The 18145-nt window shown below is 43.4% G+C and overlaps 1 protein-coding gene across 2 annotated transcripts; it reads left to right on the forward strand.

Annotated features, from left to right (window-relative positions):
• Positions 1-2860: 2860 nt before the first annotated feature.
• On the forward strand, positions 2861-17954 carry tesk1b (testis associated actin remodelling kinase 1b). Of its 2 annotated transcripts, XM_058068842.1 has the most exons (12): positions 2861-2935; positions 3015-3241; positions 3783-4165; positions 8060-8181; positions 8269-8317; positions 11178-11324; positions 12012-12094; positions 13618-13708; positions 13935-14018; positions 15966-16052; positions 16122-16206; positions 16310-17954. In XM_058068842.1, the coding sequence occupies exons 3-12, from the start codon at positions 3983-3985 to the stop codon at positions 17326-17328; spliced, it is 1950 nt and encodes a 649-aa protein (XP_057924825.1). In that variant the 5' UTR covers positions 2861-2935; positions 3015-3241; positions 3783-3982; the 3' UTR covers positions 17329-17954. The 2 variants fall into 2 exon arrangements, with proteins under 2 accessions (XP_057924825.1, XP_057924826.1); XM_058068843.1 differs by lacking the exon at positions 2861-2935 and having other exon boundaries at positions 2953-3241.
• Positions 17955-18145: the final 191 nt, after the last annotated feature.

Here is an 18145-nt window from a genome sequence, read left to right on the forward strand (position 1 = left end):
CGCTAATAATATGAATGTGGTCCAATCATCCATTTTGGCGTCCATGTGTCGCTTCTATGCTGGAGCCTATCCCAGCTGCTTGCCAGCCAATCACAGAGCATGTATTAAAAATTATATAGACAATTATATTCTCTTATGACAACCTCTAATACAGTATTTTCACTATTTATAATAGTAAACAATTTTTTTGTAAAAAAATTTTTAAACCTAAAGTAACCATGTGGGCGTCCGCATCCGCAAGGCATGCTGGGTAGCTTGTGGTACTCCTCTCACATCATTTTTGCTGTGTTTTTTGCATTTTTTCTTGATTACAAAATATGTTGAGGAGGTCGTGAGAGAAGTAAATTGTTGATATCCTATTTTTTATTGTTCCTATAGTCGCTGCTGGACTACCCAGCATGCCTTGTGGGCATTTGGAAAGAACATGTATTATGTTTAGCGCTTATTTTATCACCAATGTAGTAGTAGTAGTTGATTTATGTGAGCATCGAATGGCTGTGGATGCGTTATGTTTTTGTGCACCGTGAGCAAGTATGTTAATCTTATATATAGACGGCCGCTTGATCCCCCCCCCCCCGAACTAAAGACAAAAAATGAAGCCACAGGTCTCCCTAGCAGAGTTAATAATGATATGGTGTCAAGTTCATTCATTCATTCATTTATACCGCTTACACCCTGGACTGGTCGCCAGCCAATCACAGGGCACATATAGACAAACAACCATTCACACTCACATTCATATGTATGGCCAATTTGGAGTCGCCAATTAACCTAGCATGTTTTTGGAATGTGGGAGGAAACCCACGCATGCACAGGGAGAACATGCAAACTCCACACAGAGATGGCCGAGGGTGGAATTGAACTCGGATCTCCTGGCCGTGAGACCTGTGCGCTAACCACTCGCCCACCATGCAGCCCGGTGTCAAGTTTTCACTCAAAAATAACATGCTACTGACTCATCATTGAATCACTTTTAGGCTTAAAAGTCACACTTCCTCCACAGTTGGATAGTTCCTTTCGGCCATCATGTGAGTGGTAGCACCGCTTGTTTGGAAGTTGCACCCAAACAAAGGTACAAAGTCGTCTTGGAGGCCTTTTCTTTTTTGTGAAAGATGATTGACGAGGCCTTTTCAATTGTGAAATAGTGTTGATTCATGAAAGAGTTAGTATAATTACTGTTAATAACTCTCTTAGAACAGGCTGCACGGCGGTCTAGTGGTTAGCGCGCAGACCTCACAGCCAGGAGACCAGGGTTCAATTCCACCCTCGGCCATCTCTGTGTGGAGTTTGCATGTTCTCCCCGTGCATGTGTGGGTTTTCTCCGGGTTTCTTCCCACATTCCAAAAACATGCTAGGTTAATTGGCGACTCCAAATTGTCCATAGGTATGAATGTGAGTGTGAATGGTTGTTTGTCTATATGTGCCCTGTGATTGGTAGGCGACCAGTCCAGGGTGTACCCCGCCTCTCGCCCAAAGACAGCTGGGATAGGCTCCAGCACCTCCGCAACCCTCATGAGGAAAAGCGGTAGAAAATGAATGAATGAATGAACTCTCTTAGATATTCCAATGAGTAAGTCTAAAAGTGACCCAACTGCGAAAGGAAGGGTAAATTCTGATCTGTTTAAATTCATAAAGAAAACTGAAACCCAGTATGTTAAAAGGAATAGAGTGATTAGAAATAAAAGTCCTTGCTTTGTTTTTACCAGCCTGTTTATAAAATATGGTGGCCTCAAGTTGCCTCTATTGTTGTGATGTGAAATGTTCACGTTACCCACAAAGTTCTCTTGTTTCCATAAACTAGCATTGGGCTCGGGGAAGGTGGCTTACAGACATAACGTCTCACATCACAAATGGATTATTTTACAGGGAAACAAGACCATGTTCTACAAACAATGTGTGGGAAACAATATCACTTTTTTAGCTTTTTTTTATATACACAGAACATTGAATTTGATGCTTTTTCCCATTTTTTTCGGAATTAGAATTACTCCAGATCCCCTCATGCTGTTTGGACTCTCACTGGATGGCTTACATCTGTCCCCTGGTGGGTGGCAGGGATGGACTTGATTCAGGAAGACGCTAGAAAACAAACTGGCTGGTGAGGTTTGGAGAAAAATGAAGCCGAGTTACCCCAGGGAGGTAACTTTTTATCAAAACAGTGACAAGAAACATGGACACACAATGACGGCAAGCATCAGTACTGTTAGCGTTAGCCATGGAGAATGCAGTAGTTGTACAGATGAAGCTGAGAGTGACAAAGATGCTATATTCAATGTTGCTTTGTGTTCTCATCAATTCCGGTAAAATCATTCAGATTATTCACTTGGTAGGTAATAACGCCCCCCCAAGGGATTTGAACTACTTTATCCAGCTCTGGAATTTATGCTTCACTCTCAAGTTCATTAAGACTGTGAGCTCCAGGCAATCTCACTTTTGATGTAATTCTCATCAGTTTTCAGCCAAAGTTCCCCCATATTGTGTGAGTCACAACAAAATAATACATTCTTTCAGTCTTTGGTATTTTGTAGAACTAGTTGGAAAATTGTCCTGTATTTTTTCCTGAAGTTCTCCAATCCAATCGTATGTGGTCTTTATATCAAAAGGGTTCCACTTCGAGGTCTGCTACAAGGGTTCGTGATTCCAATACTTCTTGCTGAGGAGGCCTTTCTAACTTGTTATCAATTGTCAAATATTGTCATTGTCACCTTCATACTTCTTTCATTGTGTGTTGTATCCTCTAGTTCCCTTCTTTAGATAACAAAAAAAACACCTACAGTGATATGATATTCTATGCGAAAATCACACATTTTATTCCAAGCGACACTGAAGCGGCATTTTTTTTAATGTGATCACGTGCGCACTTAGGTCCGCCCCCCGGAAGTTGCACATAAACTGACGAAGCTACGCAAATGAAGACATGAGTGCCATGGCGGAGGTAATCTTGCTATTTTATAACAGCCATTTATATTTTAATTTGACATAAACGTGACGCCTCCACATTATTTTTTTTTAAGGGGAAGGTGTGAGAAGAAGCCCCACCCCCCTCGTTTCGCCGCCTCCAATAAAGCACGCCAAAAGACGCCACATCCAGGGCCGTGTGTGGAAGTAAGGCGACACCACCACCACCACCGCGGAGGAGGAGGAGGACGGACGGACGCTCCGGGGATGATTGATTGCGAAGCTGACTCCGCTGCAGCAGTCGGTAGAGGGTGAGAGGACATACCGGGACGTCGTTTTGCGGGTGAGTGCGTGTACACATCACGTCCTCATGCTTTAGCGACATGCACGCGTCGCCTTGATGACTTCAGCCATTTCCGTATGCATCATCACATACGTGCGTGATAGGCAACTCTGCTCAGCTGTGGCATCCATAATTGACGAGCTGAGAGAAGGACGGACGGTGCAGCAAGGCAGGCATGCAGCTAGCTAGCTTACAGCGGGGCTTCTAATCACCCCTCCAGCAGGAATCCAAGTAGGATTGGAGCTTCAGTGCAGAGTGATTGGATCAATTTTACTGTGTGTGTGTTTGCGCAAAGTACGGCCGCTAACAATGAGAGGCGCTATCAGCTGAGAGCAGATAACACCACAAGGAGCCACATTTGTTTCTCTTTGCAGACGGAGCACTTTGCATCCAACATGACTTTCAAATGTGCTCTGCCGTTGTAGGTCCTGCAAAACCAAGTGGAGGGCAAACTTTGAAGTTATAGGCTTTTTGTACTTCTTGCTGAGTCATCACCTTGCCTTTCATATCAGATGATGTGATATTCCTGTTCTTCATTTAGAACCGAAAGGAGGGTGCTTCCCCATCGCAAAGTGTGCATTCACCCTGCAGGATGCGACACAGCCGCGGCTCACCTCGCTAGAGCGGGCTGCACCAGAACCTGACTGCATCTGTGACAACTTTCCTCCTGGCCTCTGGAGCCAACTTGGGACACGTAGACGCATCCCAGGCTGGATTTTAAAGCAGGTCTATCCTCCAGAGATGGAGAGGGTCGAACCGGAACAGGAGCGGGAGGCTGAGGTGCCCATGCACAGTGTGCACGGAGCAAACCGGACCAGGCCGTCCTCCTACCGGGCCCTGCGCAGCGCCGTGTCCAGTCTGGCCCGCTTGGACGACTTCAGCTGTGAGAAGATAGGAGCTGGGTTCTTCTCTGAGGTGTTTAAGGTGAGACGCTGCGCAGCATCAACATTATTCACGGTTTCATTCTCTTCCTGTTAAGAAGAAAGTGGTAGCCATGGCAACCACCCAAACACTGACCACAAGGGTTTTGAGTTTGGGTTGTGCTAGCATACACGTAATACCAAAATCATTATAAACAGTAGACTAATAGACTGTTCCTAAAAAGTGCACGCCAATTATTGCAGCAAAACATGTATATATACCCTACCCTGAATTTATTCATTTCTGTTGAGCTGTGTGAGAGAATTCATGTCAATCAAAATTTTGGGTCTCTGCACCACCATGCGTTGTATTTGTCAGGAAACTAATAGCACATGCACACCCAATGGGGGTAGATGTTCTGATAAATGTTCACCCTGTTGTGTGCAGCTGTTCAGGAGTAGTAAGCCCACAAAAATGTATTTTATGAGCCACATGAGCACCTTATAGTGTGGAATTAAGGTTGTTTATGTTGTGATGCGGAAGTTGATTCAATCAGCGCCAACTTAACGCAACTACATCCTTTTTAGTTGAATGAATTTTTCCCGTAAGAGTGTAAATCCAATGAATCAATTGCTACAAGCTAATTATGTTGACACATTTTTATAGTTTTAAAATAATAGGTCGACATGCAGAAAATTCCTACTGATAAATGAAAGGGATACATGAACATTTAACCTTTTGACCATTGAAGATGGTATTGTATTGTCAGACACGACGACATGGCCAACCACCTTCCTGTTTTGCCATGAGTTGTTTCTTGAATTTAGTAGTGTTAGTCACCTGAATACTGTAACCGGTAATGACTCCTCTTTGGGAAAAGTAGTCTTCAATGAAGATAAATGTAAATTTATACATGTAAAACTAGTCATAAAACTACTAAAATGTGCTTTGTAACATTATCGAGTCAACCGCTGATGACATCATAGACTGGTGCCATAACTTCCGGTTGCCATTTTGTTTGCTAACTAATACAATGCTAACAAGGACATTTTCTGATTTAAAATAAAAATACATATCTTAAGAATATAGTTGAACTAATGCAGTGTATTAATAATGCCTATTGTATTCTAAACAAATGTATTCCGTCAAAATTGTGGCCTAAATTTTCAACTTTAACCAAAAAAGCCTGCTAAACAGGGTGAACGCTAACAGAGGTTCCACTGTACATAGCGCGCACACGCATCCAAGATTGATGTTTATTTCTTTTTTTTAATTGTCTGTCCCCACCCCCCCACCCCCACAACCACGTTGGCCTTTTGAATAGCAAATGAGCAGGCAAATGTCAGCGTGTTTACTGCTGCCTTGTCAAGTCGCTGCTTGGCTTGAAGATGGCTTTAGCCTTTTGATGGCGTCATATAAAGACTGGCATGAGTTAGGATCAAATGCACTTTAAGGGAGATGCTGTGCAGATCAAATGGAAGCATTCATCTTTGTGGTATGCAATTGGGAGATGTGAAGTGGGAGAATAATGGACATGCGTGTCAAGACACATCTGTCAGGCGTTGCTTTTTTAATTTGGTTCAAAGTAGCGCACTTGTTTGAGTTTTTTTTTTTTTTTTTTTTTCATCCTTTCCCAAAACTAGTCTGACAATACCTGAGGGCCCGCAGGTAAAAAAACAAATGTCTCTCAACAGAGCGCACTTACGTGTGAACAAATGTTTGGCATGCTTTACTTTCTCATCTTTTTAATGGTTATTATTTCTGACATACACAGGCCAACCACGTCATCTGCAAGTGACAGCACTCACGGGTTGCCAAACGCTGCTGTGCTCATCCTGTATTTTACACGTAGCGTTTATGCTCTCTCTGAATAACTAATGATGCATTTGTAGGTTCTTGCAGACAGACAAAAGTGGGATGTTCCCAGGTCAGGACATGTTGAGATCTGAACTTTTCTGAATATCATCTCAGTGCTGGAAATTGCATCATGTTGGCAAGGACATACAGGGTTGTCGCACTTTTTAATGTTTAATCAAATTTAAATATTAGTCAATGACAACACAGCTGAACACACAATACAGTTTTTCAATGAAGCTTTTTATTATTTAAACCTAAATGGCCCTGTGTGAAAAGTGATTGCTCCCTAAACCTAATAACTGGTTGGGCCACCCTTGGCAGCAACAACTGCAATCAAACATTTGCAATAACCTGCAGTGAGGCCCTGTCCACATGGGAATGTTCCGGATGTGTGTATATTAAGTGTAAACAATGCACACCTACCATGTGACACCAAACCATAGAAGGAGGAACACATCTTCCGCCAAACAGTGTTTCCATGTGGACAGCCCCAGGGTGTTTTTCAGCACTGTGGAGAAATTTTGGCTCACTCATCTTTGCAGAATTGTTGTCATTCAACTACATTAGAGACTATTCCAGCATGAAGCTCCTTTTTAAGGTCAGGACTTTGACTAGGCCACTCCAAAGTCTTCATTTGGTTTTTCTTCAGCCATTCAGAGGTGGACTTGCTGGTGGGTTTTGGATCATCGTCCTGCTGCAGAACCCAAGTTGGTTTCAGCTTGAGGTCACCAACAGATGGGCAGATATTCACCTTCAGTATTTTTGGGTAGACAACAGAATTCATGGTTCCATTTATCACAGGAAGTCTTCCAGGGCCTGAAACAGCAAAACAGCCCCATACCATCACACTACCACCACCATATTTTACTGTTTGTATGAGGGTTTCCTTTTCTTGAAATGCGGTATTACATTTATACCAGATGTAATGGGACACATACCTTCCAAAAAGTTCAGCTTTTGTCTCTCCAGACCACACAGTATTTTCTCAAAGGTCTTGGTAAATCACATGTTCCACCACCATATTTTACTGTTGGTATAATGTTCTTTTATGTTACATTACACTTTCCATAGTGTCATGTCAGACCACCTAGTATTTTCCCAAAGGTCAAGATGTTTCCTGGCAAAATTGAGATGAGCCTTGATGTTGTTTTTGTTCAGCAGTGGTTTTGGTCTTGGTACTCTGCCATGCAGGCCGTTTTTGCCGAGTGCCTTTTTTATGATGGAATCATGAACACTGACCTTAACTCAGCTAAGTGAGGCCTGCCGTTCTTTGGACGTTGTTGTGGGGTCTTTTGTGACCCCTTGAGTCGTCGCTGCGCTCTTGGGTGAATTTTGGTTGGCCGGCCATTCCTGGAAAGATTCACCACCATTCCATGTTTTCACCATTTGTGGATAATGGCTCTTACTGTGGCTTGCTGGAGTCCCAAAAGCTTTAGAAATGGCTTTATAACCTTCTCAAAACTGATAGATTTCAATTAATCTAGCAGTAATGTTTTAGTAGGGGGGTCATTCACCTTTTCACACAGGGCCATATAAGGCTTTTTCTCTCCCTTTTTAAGAATACAAAGTTTAATTAAAAAAGTGTTCCGTTGTACTATTTGTTCTGAAACATTTGAGTGCAAATGTGCAAAAAAAAAAAAAGAGGAAGCACTTTTTCGCAGCAGCGTAGCTTCATTCAGCACAAAAATGCAGAGCGTGCCTTCACTTGTAATGTTTATTCCTCCTAACATCTCAGCTGGCCCCGCCATTAACACAAGGCAGGGTGTGTGTTGACATTGACTGCCAACATGTTAGCGTCTTATCTTCTAGAAAGTAAGCAAACAGGCTTTGTGGTGAAATTGAACTACATTGTGGAGGATGAACACTGTCATGCAAACTCTCCTTCATGGGTACAAATAAGTGGAGTTGTATTGTTAATTGAGACGGAGGTGTTGCAACGGTGTAGCAACCTCAGAGTGAGACTTCCCGTGTTGGCTGCAGTGTCAGTCCATGTTGATCCATAAATGAAGCATGTCCAGCTACTTCCTTTTAGCAGATCTGGCCACTCTCAGATACCTCCAGTGTGGGAGCGCTAATGTTGTTTTTGTGTGTGTGGTCCAGGTGCAGCATCGCGTGTCAGGCCAGGTGATGGCGTTGAAGATGAACATCCTGGCCAGTAATCGGGCCAACATGCTCAGGGAGGTCCAACTCATGAACAGACTGTCACACCCAAACATCCTCAGGTAAACCAAACAATTCTTGTTTTCCCTACACCTTTCTGTGTGGTTGTTGTGTTGATGGTTTTGTGTGTGTGTGTGTGCCGCTTCCAGGTTCATAGGAGTGTGCGTCCATGAGGGGCAGCTCCATGCGCTCACTGAGGTAGGCCACTAATGTGTTGCTGCAGTAACACAGTGTATCTTGTCAAGACACAAAAAGTCAACTTGTATAAACTCTAGAGGAGTCTGTGGACATGTACAGCTTGTATAGCAGGATAGATTTACTATCCACTGAGAGCTGAAACTTGGCGCAGGGGTGTCCATACTTTTACATTTTTGAAACCAACCCATTCTGTAGATATGCAGAGGTGTTTTTTTTTTTTATATAAAGGAAAAAATGACCTGCATCTCAGCTTTGTGTTATCGGTGACAAAATTTATTAGTATGAACTCTTTCTCCTTACATTACACTTATTTTATACAGTTTTTAAATGCTTGATGTTGCAATTCCACATGTCTGTAAAGGACATGGAAGGTTATTTAATCCTACCCCATCTCTGTCTCACATCAATTGCTTGTCCACTTCCTGTATTCAACATACACTAATTCATTGTTTACTTATTCTTTCTCTTCCTCAAGAATGGCGGTCAAGGCAGTATTATCATCCAGTAGTGCTTTTGTAGCATCCTGTAGTACATTGATATAATTGTGTAGTGCGCTATTTTCCACCCTTAGGTCTACAACAGGGGTCTCAAACTCAATTTACTTGGGGGGCCATTGGAGCTCGGGTCTGGGTGAGACTGGGCCGCATCAGGTTGTCCAAAAAAAAAAAACAAACGCATTTATTAAAAACAAAAAAATTTTAAAAACTTCGCTTTGGTTCCAATTTTCTACAAGAAAAGCTCTGATAAAACATTCCACTGTTCTCAAATATCTTACTTTTTATTTTTCTACACAAAATAAGATGAAAAATAAATAAACAAATCAAGAATAAAGAAAATCAATCAGTAATAAATAAATATAATAAAAACTTAAGAAACCACATATAGTTGGTGGGTATACAAATTATTTTTTTCAGATTAAAATGAACAAAGCATTATTAGAGCCCTGTAGACATGACAAAACACGACTATAGTCACATTTATACTTTTTTTTTTTATTTACAACATATTGCGCAACTGCAGGGTCTTGAGACACATGCTAACTCGCAAACTAGAGAGCTAGCGACCTAAATGGTAGCCTTCAAGTTATTTCCTTTAAACTTAAATAGCCAAAAACTTACCACTTCCACACAGATAGGGAGGATAACTATTAACAGTTATTTAACCTTTAACATGAACATTAATCAAACATAATAATTTTTTCTGGGTACATGATGCCATACAGCATCCATATCAAACTTCCGCGGGCCCCACTAACATTAAACTTTCATATTAAGGCAGGGGCCTCAAACTAGTGTCCTGCGGGCCTGGTCTACGACTTCATCACTGATCTCCGAGAAGCTCTTCTTGAGGCTGTTGTTCTGCGATTGTGCATTTCCAATCTGTGTGCGGGTCTTTTAGATCTTATTTGTGCTACAGATCATTACTGTAGCACTGCCAAATACCTTCCAATGTTCCATCATGATGTAAACATGATGCTGGACCCCAGTTTTGCATCCATTTAGGGGTCCTCTATTGGCATATTCACCTTATGTGTCAGCCACTTTGGCCTCGTTTCTGATTTTTCGACCCGGATGTCATTTTGCTTTTTGTTTGCCGTTGTTGCTAGGCAACCACTATGAACAGCAGTTAGCTTGGCATGGTGGCAGCTGGCAGCACTTGTAAATGGTTTAATTCAAAGGATCTGTACCTCTCGCCTGTCTCGAGTTGAAGTTGTGGGTGTCGGCAAGCTGTTCTGTTCGTGTGTTCCCCAAGTGTAGTCAATGGCATGTATGTGAGACTTGTTGCGAGACATTAGTGTCCAAATAGCTGGCAACACACATCCGCCTTACAGTGAACATGCCCAAAGCTTTGAATATTAAGTGTGAGCATAATTGTTATTTAGCACTGCCTTTTATTCTTGTGGAAATTCATTCATTTTCTACCGCTTATCCTCACGAGGGTCGCGGGGGTGCTGGAGCCTATCCCAGCTGTCTTCTGGCGAGAGGCGGGGTACACCCTGGACTGGTCACCGGCCTTTCTTTAATAACTGTGTACACATACTAAGTGTGACTCTCCAAATCCTGATGTTGGATACTTTTCACTCCTCCACCTTCCTTCATTCTGCTTGAGGATGTTCCACAGGTGCTCATTTGGAAGAAACATACTCACCCCTCCCATCACATTTACCCCCACCATCCTCAGCATGGTACATACCACCTTGGAGGTGTGTTTGGGTTCCTTATCATGTTGGAAAACTGCCGTATGTTCTATTTTCTGCTTCCTAATGTCAAAGGAATTTGTGTTTCCCCTCAATAAAACCTACCAGTGTTCCGCTACATTCATGCAGCCCAGACCATGACACTACCACCATCATGCTTGGCAGTAGAATGTGATTCCTTACATTTTTGTTCACCAATATTGGAATGTTTTTTTTTTTCAAACTTTTTAAGAACACTACTAATGGCCATAACAATAAGTAGATCTCATTTGCAATTTAAAAAAAGCGTTGCTATGTTTTTTTTTCTAGCCTGACCACAAATGATACAGTATTTGTATGACATTCTAGGTAAAAATGTATGCTCAGCACTAGCCGTGGACACCCCAAAGTAGTCAGAATGATAAAATCTATCAAATGACTTTCATATGATTGGGCAGTGAGCTTGACTGTCCAAGCAGACACTATTGTGTGCTAATCACACAATAGTGTTGGCAACTATTTAGACTGCTTTGCTTATTTTTTTTCCTCCCCCAGTGGATAATTAATCTATAAACTACTATAAAGTATATCCAAGTATACTTCCTATTCTATGGTCTCTTGACAAGATGTACTCTTAACTGAGTGTGTGCTTTGTTTCTAATGGAATGTGTTTTGATGGTCCAGTACATCAACGGCGGCAACTTGGAACAGCTGTTGGACAGCGACGTCTTCCTCTCATGGAGCACACGTCTCGGCCTGGCGCTGGACATCGCCCGCGGCCTACGCTACCTGCACGGCAAAGGCATCTTCCACAGGGACCTCACATCCAAGGTGACGAGCGCACGTGCATTTCCACGCATCAGTACATGCCAAGCTTGAAACTAGTAGTGTGACAAAATATTGATCACATATTAGTTTTTTTTTATCATTATTACAATATAGCCGCAATAAAATTTCGTTTGTCAGACGTCAAAAAGAATTGTTCACTTACACCATGCATAACCACCCTCATTGTATGTAGTAAGACAAGTGTTTGTGTATTGTCCTAGTGTATGTTATAACCATTATTTGTATATATACTATAGCGATATCAGTTATCAGAGCCATGCATGGTGAGCTACCATGGGATTGCCATTCCTATAGCAGAGACCACTGTACATATATGCGACATAGGATTTACTGTAAATGGTGTCAGTCATAGCACTAACAGAAACCTGCTTGTAATAAATCCAGCTTGTCCTGAATCCTTGTTGGTAATGCTACTTAGGCCGCAGAGGAATTTCCCATGATGCTCTTCATGTGCTTCTACTTCTAAAATGGTTACACAATGTTTTATTTCACGTTGAAATGGCTCATTCTTATGTTTGACGACACCTTCACACCTCAAGGGGAGCGCCAGAGCAACAAAAGCAGAGGCATTATAGCAACTTAAAAGTAAAGGTCGTAAAGAGTGGACAAACATTTAACAGCAGCAGTAAAAGTGGTTATGTGTGACGAACTTTGACCCCTTCTGTGCAGAACTGCCTGGTGCGCTGGGAAGGAGGCCTCTGCTCGGCTGTGGTGGGAGACTTTGGCTTGGCGGAGAAAATCCCGGATTACAGGTGCGTGTGCGTACGCATGAGTGTGTGTGTGGGTGGGCGGGCGGGCCCTTAAAGCGTCAATCCATGCCTTGCACCGTGATAAGTCACGCTCGATAAATGCTCGCATTCCTTCACTCTCCTCTTATCAGTACTTCCTGTCACTTCTCACCTGCGCTCCTCTGTCCGCACCCTTTCCATGGAACTCTTGTTAAAATAGACAAGTGTCAATATTTAAACTCTTCTGTTTTTTTTTTTTTTTTCCACTCCTGGTTGTTTATTGCTCGCAGGCATTTATGTGGCATATTTTATTGAGACTATAAATGGTCTTGTAGAATCACAGTGCCATACTGGATGGCCGAACGGGACGCTTGGTTAAAAATATTTCCTTACTGAGATGGATGAACTGTGGAGGAGCCGTTTATTAGAGTATTATTTCAAAATATGTAACAATTGATAGATGGCTTACTAAAAAAATGCTTAATTAGAAACAACCCATCTTATAATGTAAACAGTAATATATGAAATATTACATTATTGAAATTTAGATTTTATTTTTATTTTTTTTAGAAAGCGGACAGATCTGGAGAGTTTTTTTGGAGGGTGGTGACTATAAAACGAGATGATGCTGGAAAAAAAGAGCAAAAAGTGTTTGTTTCCTTCTGCAAACAGGAAGTATGGTTCCAACGGCAACATTATGCTAGGTTAGACTTTTGGATGAAGTGTTTAATCACCCTATGTATCATGAGCCATGTATCCTGGGATTCCCATCCCTACTCTAAGATGAATAAGCTGTCTGTTTGAATGCCTGTCTGCAAAGTACATAATAGTACATTTCTGTCCTTACATCGATGTCGATGAATGCCTTTACTTCCTCCATTCCAAGCTTCTGTTTTGCCTTCTATTCAAGTCAAACGCCATTGTAACCTTTTTAGTGGAGTGCCACAACCATTGCGTCGGTGTTTGTGGGAGGGGAAAGGAAAGGAAGGTGGGGGTTTTGAGGGGGTGGGGGCTCTCCAAATAAGGTCAAACTATTCCAGTCTGCCTCTTCCGACGGCTTTCTCCTCTTCGCCCAAGCCGAGTCGGTCACTCATCATTGACTTTGCCCTTTTGTTATTAAAGACTTGAAGGGAAGAACCCTTTCTTTCCTGCCCCCACTTCTTCAAATGGCGTTGACACTGGAAACCAGTGGCTTCTCTGCCATCACTTTTTCTGCAGTATCATGCCTGCATTAACTGATAGAAATAGCACACAGAGGAAGTATCTGTTTTGTGTGCGCGTGCGCACGTGCTTATCCTCGCATGCACTCTCTAGTTCCTTTTTTATTCAGTTTGGAGTTGCACAATTGCTCACCACAATACCCCAAAGCACATTGACACAGCACACTTTGTAGCAAGGCTGTTTTGTTCATTAAATATAATTGTCATGCTTCCTTTATGAATGGAGGTTTATTCAAATAAGTTTTCAAAATAAGTGGGGAATTGTCTCTGAATGTAATTATTTGTTTATTCGTCGTCTAACAACATTTTTTGTCTCTTTCTCTACAGTGAAGACACAGACCAGGAGCCTCTGGCTGTGGTGGGCTCCCCCTACTGGATGGCTCCGGAAGTGCTGCGGGGTGAAGTGTACAATGAGAAGGTGCTTACTTACATACTTCTTGTTTGACTCAGCTATTGATTGGTCAAGGTCCATAGTGGGTGTGGTGGAGGAGCATAAAGCAAGTAGCAAGTCAAGCGATTTAATTGGATATATGTCAAATGTAAAGGTGGAGTTAGTTATGCAACAAATAGGCTCATTCTTATTTGAATTTTTTATTTTATACTGTTCTGGTATAGGCAATCATTTATTTTTGTTTTGTCTATAGGTGGATGTGTTTGCCTACGGCATCATCCTGTGTGAAATAATTGCAAGGATACAGGCTGACCCTGACATCCTACCACGCACTGAGGTACCGTAGCATTTGTTGTAATGCTTATAACATTTTGGTGTTTTTCAGCCTTTATGTTAGGTCCTTTTTGGCAGTAGGTTCATTAAAAACAGCAGGGTTCTCCAGTCTTACAGAGCAGTGGTTCTCAACCGGTTTGGCTGCGGAACCCACCTCCGCCCCAAACAGAAACGCAAATTGCACTAAAGTTTCAACTCAAATTTCTCTTGCATTTAATGAAAAGACAGTTTGAGGTAATGCCAGTAGCTGTGTGTCAACACAAAACAGGTTTAATAAGCATTTCAGGAACACAAACCTATTTTTAATGCTAGTTTTAATGCTTTTTCCACTTTTCTGACCTATAAATGTAGTTAGAATGTTGTATTCTTGTGTTAAACGATGTCAAAGTTTCAGATAATGAGATTTGTGCATTTGGAAGTGAGCCCTGAAAGATGTTTTGGGATGGCTCAAAATGCTTGGTAAAACTTCCCCTTCCTTATATGGGCGGACTTCCTTATATGGTTTGGAGTTTGGAAGCACTTTGGGCATGTAACCAATCACAGCAGAGTGGGCATGCCCGGAGACGGGCTGTGGGTGGAATAAATTAAAACGGACCGCTTTGGCAGGAAGCAGAAATCAAGGAAATACAGCAAAAAATCTACCAGGTTTAGATGGGTTATTGTGTGGAGCTGCTCTACACGACCTCTAGGTCCCCTTTAACAATCATTGAAATACAATTAAGACTAAAGCTTGTATTAATAAGCGTCACATTTACAGTCGACGAAATCAGATTTGTGCTGACTGCCGCCAGCCCACACTGTTGCACCCCCTCCACCAAAGCAAACCCTGGGGACCATGTTGACCTTGGCGGATCACTCACCTTGCCTTCTCCAGCACAGCTGCATTGCCCAGGTCACATGGTCTTGGGCCCACTGCAGATGGTCACAGTTTTGGTGCAAAAAATAAATAAAAGAAGGGGGCACATTTTTCCCACTGCTGTATATAAATATACTTGTTTACTAGTAAACTAGTACTCCAATTATTACAGAACTCAGCCGCACGTGTGCTGACGCGGACCAGAGGACGGGAGCACATTACACCAGTTTTAAAGTCGCTACATTGGCTCCCCGTCCGCTTCAGGAAGGATTTTAAGATTCTCTTACTGGTTTTTAAATGTCTTAACGGCCTTGCACCTTCTTATTTATCTGATCTGCTTTTACCATATCAACCCCTGCGGACCCTGCGGTCCTCCGGCACTGGCCTTTTAACAATACCAAAACCCAGAACTAAAACCCACGGTGAGGCAGCATTTAGCCACTATGGCCCCCACCTGTGGAACAGCCTGCCGGAGAGCCTCAGGACTGCGGAGACTGTTGATATTAAAAAAAAAAAAAAGATTAAAGACACCTTTTTAATCAGGCTTTTAACTAATATTTTTAATTTTTTTTAAATGTTTTTATCTTTTTAGTCCTATTTTATGCTTTTAGTCTTTAGCTTTTAACTCCAGTATTTCCTCAGGGGGGTCCTCCACACTGGGGGCTGTGTCGGGTCTGCTGAGGGGGTTCCATCCTTGGGTCCCTTCGACCTGGCCGGCTGGGGGTTCCTCCCTTTAATGTGGGGGTCTGCCCGTCTGTCGGAGTTGGGGGGGGCCTGGGTGCTGGTCCCCTGATGGCACGGCCTGCGGCCTTGATCCTCAGTGCCATGCCATGTCTCCCTACTGTGTGTGTGTCTAGTATGGAGGGTGGGAGGGAGGGGCTTTCTTAGTGTTTGTTTTCCTTTTTAATTGTGGTAATTGTTTTTAATTCTGTAAAGCACTTTGTGTTGCATGTCTTTGCAGGGAAAGTGCTATACAAATAAAGTTGATTTGATTTAGTACTACAGCTTATCCATGATCCTAATGTTGAGTGGTACCGCAGTTGACCCTGGACTCTACTTCATGTCATTTGTTGTCGTGTCGTGTGTTGTGTGCAGGACTTTGGTCTGGATGTGGAGGCCTTCACGCAGATGGTTGGAGACTGTCCCACAGACTTCCTGCACCTGGCTATCCTCTGCTGTAACGTAAGAAAGACTTCCATCAACTGCAAGGAATGAATGAGTTGTTCAACTTTTTGCTGTGTTTCCTGCCAGCTGAGCGCCAAGCAGCGTCCATCTTTTTCTCATATTGTGGTGGATCTCGAGAAGAGGTGGCAGAAAGATGAGCCCACAGTCTCGGGTACACTTGAGTTTTCCGCTAATCCAATTCATGCCTGCTTCCAATTAATGAATGTGAAATAAATGTTCTTGCTGTAATGGAATTATTTACTTTTTCATCCCAGACGTTTCTCCAGCAGCTGGCCCGCTAAGGAGGCGGTCCCTCGGTCTGCCGTCGGACCCCCGCCTCTGCCGCAGCAAATCGGACATGCTCCACACCCCGGACGCGTGCCCGTCTGTCAGCCTGGTCGCTCCCGCCCGAGTCAACCCCTTCTCTCATCGAGAGGACCTGAAAGGCGGCAAGATCAAGCTCTACGACACTCCCAGCAAGTCGGTCATCTCCCTCACCTTCACCCTGCCGCCGCTGCCCGACCCCCACAGCGGCCCTCGTGAGGCCAACCCGCTCCGGAGGCACCGGTGCTGCCACTCGCTGCCGTGCATGCCACCCCCTCACATGACCACCACCTTGAGCATTGTCCTCGCCGAGGAGACGTCGCTGTGTGACGCTGTGAACTGTGAAGACGAGGGACTGCTTGAAAGTGAAAAGGATGTGTGGGAAGAGGGCGGAGCTACTCACCCGGCGGATGATTCTGGCCTCCCGCCATCCCTAGAACCTCTCTCAGTGGAAAAGGAGGAGGAACCTATGGACTGCACCAGCTCCCCAGATGCACAAGACAGCTCGTCTTCGTACTCTAAGCTCTCCTCCCCTCCCTCCCACTTCTCCACGCCCCACCAGTCCTCCTCTCCGCCCTTTTCAAATGGCTGGACGTCATCTATCGCCTCCCGCCTGCCTCATTTGGACAACAGCAAAGCGGTTGTGAACGGACCTCTGGTTTGGAGCGGTGCCACCACCGTGACCAACAACAACCGCTACCACTCGCCATCCAGTGAGATGGCCGCTTTGTCACCGTTCGGCTCCGACAGTGTTCAGTCTCTGGATCAGGAGGAGGTCATCTCCTGCCCGGGCTGCTGCCTGGCGAGCCTTCGCTTCCCGTCAGTATGTCTCAGGGCGCCGCCGAGGAGGAACACCTACAAGACCCTAAACGGGGACCACACAGCCTCCCGCGGGCTGCTCTGTCCTCCCACACCGACCACCACCACCAGCGTGGAACCGGCGCTCGGTTTGCCCAAAGCGCACACCTAAATTTGCCCCCTCCACTCGAAAAAAAAAATCCCTGCAACTTGTGGGTGTTTATATGTTGTGGGTGTTATAATTTGCACATATTTTAATGCAGCAATATAAATGCGTGTTTCAGTTACCTGAACACGTTGTGGCCTCTGGTGTGTTAGCTTAGCTTTGGTTTGCACGGTGGGTGCCCACTGCTGGGCTGAGGGTGTCTTACCTGCGTGGATGACTGATGATCACAGTATCCAGCATGTAAACATGTTGGCTTCCTGTCACATGACCATTGACTGATGCTCCGATGAGGAATGTTAAAGCTTAGTATTACTGTTGCAATGTTCCTTTAGTTTTTTTTTTTTTTTTGAATGTTCGGTGCTCTTAAGCTTTAATGTCTTTAAAATATTCCAGAATTGTTCAGTGCGCCACTGAGTTGTGTGTGTGTGTGTGTGTTGAGAGAGACTGTGTGCCTACTGTTCCTTTGGCTATTTTTGTTGTTCAGTCTGTTGGGCCCCCTTTGGGTTGTCACTTAAAGCACTTCAACTGTTATGGACTGCAATGGACGGTCCAAGACCTGATTAAGAGTTGTTTGTATTGTTATTTAAAATGAATAAAAATAAAGAATGCAGAGGTGTTTTTCCCTGTTTCAAAAAATAGGAGTTAAATTTGTTTTGGGGTTCAGCTATTTTAATATCACTGCAGTACTCATTTGTGCTTTCACTTAACACAACATGGGAAGTTGCTTATTTTGATTATTTCACTAATGAAATATTGCTAATACTGTTTCTATTTAGCACAACAATATTAAACATAAAAATGTTTAATTATATTGAATTTATTC

This window comes from Doryrhamphus excisus, chromosome 3 (assembly GCF_030265055.1).
Source record: "Doryrhamphus excisus isolate RoL2022-K1 chromosome 3, RoL_Dexc_1.0, whole genome shotgun sequence".
NCBI classification, from domain to species: Eukaryota; Metazoa; Chordata; class Actinopteri; order Syngnathiformes; family Syngnathidae; genus Doryrhamphus; species Doryrhamphus excisus.